General features: G+C 39.4%; 1 protein-coding gene across 1 annotated transcript in view; it reads left to right on the top strand.

Moving 5' to 3' along the window:
- ZNF330 (zinc finger protein 330) overlaps positions 1–7,701 on the top strand; it is a 10,991-nt gene extending 3,290 nt beyond the window's left edge. Inside the window, exons 5-9 of the mRNA XM_009586235.1 lie at positions 1,402–1,528; positions 2,289–2,393; positions 4,979–5,025; positions 6,186–6,303; positions 6,970–7,701. Of these exons, the coding sequence (XP_009584530.1) occupies positions 1,402–1,528; positions 2,289–2,393; positions 4,979–5,025; positions 6,186–6,303; positions 6,970–7,244 (672 nt within the window). The 3' untranslated portion in view covers positions 7,245–7,701. The remainder of the gene's footprint in view (positions 1–1,401; positions 1,529–2,288; positions 2,394–4,978; positions 5,026–6,185; positions 6,304–6,969) is intronic.
- Positions 7,702–8,310: the final 609 nt, after the last annotated feature.

The raw sequence follows: 8,310 nt of genomic DNA, 5'->3' as shown, positions 1-8,310 counted from the left end.
AAATTGTTTCCTGGGATTGTTGGGGAAATTTTTTTTAAAAAAAAAAAAAAAAAAATTTGGGCTCTTAGCAGAGATAGTCATAGCTTCTGGCCTTTGAATTTTTGTTCTTAGAAGGACAAGTTAGTTACTCCATTCTGGAAAGCAAGGTATGACATGTCATAGCATCTGGATGAGGTGCTGGAGCGTGTCCAGAGAAGGGCAACGAAGCTGGTGAAGGGTCTAGAGAACAAGTCTTACGAGGAGCGGCTGAGGGAACTGGGGCTGTTTAGCCTGGAGAAGAGGAGGCTGAGGGGAGACCTCATCACGCTCTACAACTACCTGAAAGGAGGTTGTAGTGAGGTGGGGGTTGGTCTCTTCTCCCAAGTAACCAGCGAGAGGATGAGAGGAGATGGCCTCAAGTTGCGCCAAGGGAGGTTTAGACTGGACATGAGGAAAAACTTCTTTACTGAAAGAGTGGTCAGGCCTTGGAACAGGCTGCCCAGGGAAGTGGTGGAGTCACCATCCCTGGAAGTATTTAAAAGACATGTAGATGAGGCGCTTAGGGACATGGTTTAGTGGGCATGGTGGTGTTGGGTTGACGGTTGGACTTGATGATCTTAGAGGTCTTTTCCAACCTTAATGATTCTATGATTAAATGCTATATGAACTAAACCTCTGTCCTGTTTCCGCCTCCAGTTGTCAGTCAGCTTTTCTCAGTAACACAGCAGACCTTTGCAGTCTGAAGTACTTAAACTCATTCCACGCGTTCACTAATGCAATATTTTCATCAACAGTTCATTTGGATTCACCATTGTTTTCTTAGTTTTGTGAGCATGTAATGCACACGGTAGTTTTTTACATATGGGCTGATGAGGCTTCTTAAGTGCTACATTTAAGGGATAGTTGATGTGTAGATCTTGTAGTTTAATCAAAATGAAAGTTAAAGAGTCTAACTTATTTCTAATGAGTTATTTGATCTTTGTTCTCTGCAGAGCTCGTGTTCCAATATAGCATGTTTTAAAATCCAAATGAGTGATTTCAGCTGTAAAAATCTAGTGGCATTTTTCAGGTCTTTTTTGAAATTGCATTTTTGCCAGAACTTTGTTATCATTTATGGATCTTAGGTTTCAGCTGGAGGACACAATTTTCATGCATAAGATTCAAGATAGCAATTGTGAAAAACAGAAAAGGAGAAAACCAAGTTATTTTGCATTATATTTAATCCTGCAGAAATGAATATCAAACAAACAAGATGAACTGTGGAGCAGCTTGATAGGAATACAGATGCGGTTTATACTCTCTCGCTCAACTGGAATGAACCCACTGAGAGAATGGATACTTGGATACATTCAGGGTTATGGAATAAGAGTCTCTCTCTAGGTATTGCAGAAGTCCCAAGATGATATCTTTCTGTAATTGCAGGGTGCAATCTGTGATTTCTGTGAAGCTTGGGTGTGTCACGGGAGGAAGTGTCTCAGCACACACGCATGTATCTGCCCTCTCGCAGACGCAGAATGTATTGAGTGCGAAAGAAGTGTCTGGGACCATGGTAGGTTGCTCACACTTAAAAATAAGAAAATCTAAACAATACTTTTCTCCTCACATTGCTTAAGTTATTGAACCTATATTCTTAACATAGCATTTTTAATCTTCACTGATTAGTCCTTGCAGTATGTTTGTTCAAAGCAAGGCATTCTCCCCATTTTAAAAATAGACCTTATACAGTGGGGAATGTAGACGACCTGTGCAAGAACGTAAGTGCTCAACTCAGGGATGGCTATGTAATCTGAAGTACTAACTGTCCTTTCAGCTGCGTGCTTCACATAATTAAGGACTGCATCAGATTGGCAACACACAATTTTCTGCCATTCCCACTCCATTCATCTGCACTAGAACAGATATTTGGATTCCCAGTTACTTAGCAAACCATATATTGATCTCCATTTGTGGAATCCTTTAAAGTGTTCATTTCAAGTGTGCATTAAAGGTGAGGGGGTGGGATGGAAGGAGACTGGATGAGAGATAATGTGATCTGATTTAAGAAAAATACTTAATGCCATCATCGAGTTAAAATGAAGAAAAGGACTAGAAGTAATACTTGCTTTATATTTATGCTGATTTGTATTGTAGGTTGCATGGTATTTTTCAGTGTAATAATGGATGCCAGTGTCTAATTCAGGACTTTTTTGAAGCATTTGTGACAGAAGGGAGAACTGGTCTTCAGTCAAAACTACTACCTAAATTGTTTGCAGAACAGAACTTGATGCCTATGCCCATTGCTGATTATTTTGCCATGATAAATCTTTTAGGAGGCAGAATATTCGCCTGCTCTTTTTGCCACAATTTCCTCTGTGAAGATGATCAGTTTGAACATCAAGCCAGCTGCCAAGTTCTGGAAGCAGAGACATTTAAATGTAAGTTAGTTATTCATAGTCCCTCTCACCACAGCTAAGCAGACTCTCCAATTGCTTCCTCTGTGCTCCAGAATACTCTCTATCACCTTTTCCAAATAGCTTTTACCACCACTGGAGGAAAGGGCTTGTTTCCTATGTGCTTGCTCTTGATATCCAGTTATCTAGACTAGAGCTTTTGTGTCTGACCTTCCTCCATGCCAGATTGTACATGGCAGTTGTTTCCCTGCCTGGCTCTTGTAGGCCTCCCGTGGGAAGTTGCCTTTGCAGGAGCCAGCAGTCTCTAAAGTTGCAGTGTTGGCAGTGGCCAGGACTGCAGCAAAACTGCTGGAACTGCTGATGCTGCTTTTTTACTCCACAAAGCTCTGCAGGCAAGAAGGAGCTCTCTTCCACTCTTCTGACCATATGATGAGCTATTTCTAGATACCTGTTCCTCATGGAAAACAGCTGCCGTAAATAATACCACCTGTGTTAGTCTGCCTAAACTTTCCCAGATTGCTCTGGATGGCCTGTATGTTTGTGAAGGGTTTGCATCTGTTAATTTTGCAAAAGCAGCAAGTTCTGAGGAAGGCCGTGACTCAGGAAGCAGTCATCGTCTGATTCAGTGAGACAGGGCGAGCACGGAAGGAAGTTACAAAAACAGTGTTCATCCAGAGCATGAACTCAGCATTAGTTTCTTCACTGACCAGTGGACTGTGGACATGTGTGTCAGTAATGTATCGAATGTTGATATGTGTCCACTTCTACTGAGTAAAGAACAGGTAGCTGAAGACTTTATGTCCTTTTGAACTTTGATTAATTGTGTGGACAAGAACCTGGTATTTGTAAGAGGACATAATGGCCATGCCTGACTTTGCTAATCCACTACTCATCTCTGGCTGAAACAGAGAAACTTCAAGGGAAGTTAAACAAAACACAAACCAAGACTACACGTGTTTGAAATAACTAATCTTTTGTAGAAGTATTTCTTTCTACCCACCATTAACTACTATTCGGTTTATCCCAAGAGACAAGCGTTTGTCCTTTCCAAAACTTGTATGCATGTATTTTGACTATTATAACATTTTCAGTCCTTATTATAGAAATCCAAGGTGCTCTTTATCATGTATAAGACTCTTTTCTTCAGAACTGACTAATCTCTTGTCCTAATTGATTTCTCCCAATTCAGAATATTTGTTGATTTCAATGTTATAGTCTGTGTCTTCAGAAATCTTTTATCTCCTTTTCATCTCCCATGCTTTTTTCCCAAGCCAGCTATTTTCTAAGCCTTGATTAGCTTCCCTTGATGTATTCTGCCAGAATATCTTCCTGCATAGCAATATTGAAGCAGCAACAGCTGTTCCACAAGAATTTTTTTTTTCAGTGATTGTTGGAAGCTTTTAATTCACAGATGTGATGTCACACCCTGAATCGAGAAATTGCTTTTTTGAGAGTTTTCACTGTGTTCAACGTGTCGCGGCACAGTGCAGTCTTGTTAGAGAGGCAGGATTTTTGTCAGTGTGTGGTAACAAGATTATAAACCCGGAACTTTTACAGAATACACGAACTTTAAATGCAGTCATGCAATTGTAGTCTAAATCCCCTTCTAGCTGCGAAAAAGGTACTGTTAGTTTCCATCACTATCTGAGAAAAGTTTTTTAAAGTGCAGATACTCCAGAAATGTTTGAATATATATGCATTAGCATTTCCAATTCCATCTTTAAACACATGACAGAGCGCTAAATCCCGTGGCTGTCCTGCTCATGTGGAGAACTCACAATATATATTACTTCATATTCAAAACTTTGTTGTCACGGGGGTAAGGCAAGGTGGAAGGGAACGAGTACTTGCACAGAGACTGATAAAATACGTATTACTGCTTCTTGAGGAGTAATTACTCACCCAGCTTCCTATTGCTGCCAATTCCTGGGTGGTTGCCTTTACCATACTCCCTCTAGTGGAGTAAAGAAACCAATGTGAAGCTTCAAGACATGTTAGATTTTGAGCACCGATTCTGCTCTTTACAGCTCATATGCCAGCTACAATTCTTTAACACAGTTAGATAGATTTTCGTATGAAGTTGTGTGCAATAAAGTACATGTCCAGAGGACATGACAGAAAATACAGAACAAAATTGTTCTAGGTTTGGAAGTTTGCAAGCTTTAAGTGTTCTCACATCCCATTTAAATGAGGTAAAGGTATTAAAAGCTGCCATGGCATTGTTTAAAGTGACTGTAAAATGCTAGCGCTCCTTCTTTTGACATGGTGAGAAAAGGGGAAGCAAGATGATCGCTTAATACCAAATTGGTTCTGAAACTTCTGTTTTTAAAAGTCTGGAAACTCAGGAAATAGTTAACTTTTTCCCCTCTTCAACTTTTACTTTTTGTGTCAAATTACATTATTGCAATGAGGCTTAGACTTGGGAAAAAATCTAGTAAAATGGTACTGTATGGTAAAATGACTGATTCATGTTGCCAAAGTGCAGTTGTGTCAGGGAATTAAAAAGAAATGCTTCAATTACATTATTACATGCTTTTACAAGGTTTTAAAAACATCACAGATCTGCCGTTTCCGAGTACTGAATTTTACATACTGATTTTCTCCAACAGGTGTTTCCTGTAACAGGCTTGGGCAGCATTCATGCCTGCGTTGTAAGGTAAAGAGTAAAGACATAGCAAATAGCTATGATTTTAGACTTGTTCTCCGTAGCCTCCAAGGCTGGTATCAAGCCTTGTCATTTCTTCCTCTACATTATTAGAAAAATATTCATACTTTTGTATTAGTTTCTGAAGCCTGGCACAGACTTATGGTGGACAAAAGGGCTTTTATTTGTGCTTGCCTGTTAACCACAAGCCAGTGTTGTGCATCCTTATGCCAGGTGAGATGATCTTCACTTTGTCCAGCCCTCTGTGTTTAATTTGGGCTGTACCATGTTTGGGCCTTTAAAAAAAAAAAAAACAAAACAAATCATTGGTCTTGAACAGCATCCAAGGCTTTGGAATATGTTTTGACCCAGCATAGAACTAAGACAATTAAAAAAGTTTGTTTGTGGTTTTTTTGTTGTTATTTTTGTGGGGTTTTGTTTGTTTGTTTGTTTGTTTGTTTTTAAAAACAGTCAAGTGATGATCTGACCAGAAAACACTGCAGCCTGGATCCAATAGAAATACTCTCCACAGCTAATCCAGTTTTACACATGCACAGGCTAATTTGTTGGTGTCAGGCTTTTGGTTTTGCACACTCAGAAGTAATTTTGTATAAAAAGTTCCACCTGCTTCATCATCAGCATTGCCCAGATTTCTCCAGGTGCTGGTTCATTGCCTGCACTTACTCTTCTCACCCTCCATATATTTCCCTGCAGTCTCCCATGGCATCCATTTCATATTCCAAATTGTTCCTTTCTCTGATGTCTTCACTGGCACCCTGGTGCTCAAGATGTGAAATTTCAATGTCTAATTCTTGCCTTCAGGTTACTGCATAGTTATGTTCTGGCATACATCTCTATTTTATTTGAGCTTGTCAATGTAAACCAAAGTTTGTGGGCAGCACTATAATCCAATCCTTGAGTATGTTACTTTTTCTACTCGTTTATCAGCACTTTTATCCAGCCTCTTCCCCAGGAAGCCGTGAAACTACATCCAACACAGAAGCGGTTGCTCTTTGCACAGACTCCAGTTCCACTGCAGATAGAGCTCATTAAATTTTAATCCCAACCAGAAAATCCTGCTGCTGTTAGACACTTTTTTGCTTGCTTCTTGCTGAAGAGTATACTTCTATGATTAAAACATTTAGCCTTTTTATTCCCCTTTCACCCCACAGGCTTGTTTCTGTGACGATCATGTGCGAAGTAAAGTTTTCAAGCAGGAAAAAGGAAAAGAGCCTCCCTGCCCTAAATGTGGCCATGAAACTCAGCAGACAAAGGATCTGAGCATGTCAAGTAAGCCTGCTTCTCTAGCTAACAAGTACCATTGGTGACTACTTTTCTGCATAGGAACACTGAGTAAAATCCGATTACTTTCAATTGTTTTGCAAAGCTTTGCTGCATTTGTTTTGGGAAAAACTTCGTGTTTCTTAGTTCTAGAATTGAGCAGTCTCTCATTCTGAACCATTAATTGATTCCAATACAGTGAAACCTTTTGTTTAGTTTGAGATTATAGTTACGGAAAAATTGCAAAAAATCACTGCTTAAGCCTTTATTTCACCAACAAGAAGCTGGCTAATGAATTTCAAAGTGCAGTTTGATGATATGCATACAATCCACCTCAACTACTCTTGAATAAATCACAGTATGTGTTGGGTCTGCGAAGCAAATCCAATTACAGGTTTTCTTGGCTAGAGTACCAAAGGTTTATCCTAAAACCTAAGTCATACTCTGGGGGCAGTTATTGTTTATACAAACTTGGCTGCAGGGGGACAGATTGTGTGTAGCAGAAAGGTTCTGTCAGAGTAAGGATTAAATCTGAAAATGTCAGATTTAGAAAAAGGCTGTCTAACATCGTATGCTCTTTGCTGAGTAGTGAAAAAGGACAGAAAAGAAATGTCAGATGCTTGGCTCAAATTGCTGTTGAGGGGTAGGAACATGATGATTTTTCTCTCCCTGCAGCACGCTCTTTAAAGTTTGGCCGACAGACTGGAGGTGAAGATGCAGATGGAGCTTCTGGTTATGATGCCTACTGGAAGAGCCTCTCCTCCAGCAAGGCTGGAGATGCAGGTGACCATGAGGATGAATATGATGAATATGAAGCAGAAGATGATGATGAAGATGACAATGAGGGAAGGAAGGATTCCGATACTGAGACCACAGATGTATTCAGCAATTTGAATTTAGGAAGGACCTATGCTAGTGGGTATGCACATTATGAGGAACCAGAAGATTAAGCTTAGTATGCTGGCAAGCTAAAAACACTTGGAAGAAGCCAAGCAGTGCTTCACTTGAGTTGTGTACATGCTAGTAGAATAGCTCTATCAGGTACTTACATATCAAAGTTAGAGAGTAAAGAGCGTGGGACTTCCACAGTAACTCCAAGTGAGATTTTTTTTTTGGTATAAACCAATATTGGGTTTGGGACTGGGGGAGAAAATGGGAATATTTTTATTCCCCTAAGCAATAGAAGTGGTTTTGTCCTTGAGTTACTGAGTATAATGGTTCAATGCCACTTTCTCCTATCAATACAGGAACGTGGGAGAGCTGTACAACTTGTTTCCATTTGCTCATCAGAAATTAAGTTATTTTTTACAATAATTTTGTTAACTGATTTCATAAAATTAATGTAGTGGTGGATTGGTGACTGCATTTTTTTTGGTCTGCACAATAAAAGTCAACTGCATTCTCTAATGAATTGTCATAAATATTGATCTCCTTTGAATAGTTGGAAAGCAGGTTGTATACAAAGTGTAAATTGACACTAAAATAAATTCCTTGTTTATGTAGGTAAGGCAGGTCAGTGTAGTTCTCTATGTACTTGAACATTACCTTTCCAGCATTTTTAGTATTAGATATTAATCAATGGGACTATATGCAGTCATTACAAGTGCACCCCAGATAATCAAAAATTTTATTGCAATAAAAATATTGGTGTATCCTCTCTGCCACTAAAATCTGTAAGACAATTTCTCATTAGATCAAAAAGAGACTGGTTTCTTCTGTACCTAGCCTTCAATTCTTTTCCTTGCACCTGATACAAAAAAAAAATTGATAGGAAACTCCCCCTGTATATGAATTGGTAAGGTGAGAAAACACAGAGGGGTTCAAAATACTAGGTCCAAATACTGTTCTGTGCAAATGTGCTGGTGCAAGGCAAGCGATCAGCACATCTGAGCTGAGGAGGTGACACTTGCAGAAGTGTTTGCAGTGATTCTGATTCGAAAGTCAACATGTTAATTACCAATCTACACATCTAAGTGATAGTATTTAGTTTCGTCCTGTAGGGGAAGGTTGGGAGAA

The sequence above is a fragment of the Fulmarus glacialis genome, unplaced genomic scaffold (genome assembly GCF_000690835.1).
Source record: "Fulmarus glacialis isolate BGI_N327 unplaced genomic scaffold, ASM69083v1 scaffold28339, whole genome shotgun sequence".
NCBI classification, from domain to species: domain Eukaryota; kingdom Metazoa; phylum Chordata; class Aves; order Procellariiformes; family Procellariidae; genus Fulmarus; species Fulmarus glacialis.
This window is presented reverse-complemented; position numbering and strand designations above follow the sequence as displayed.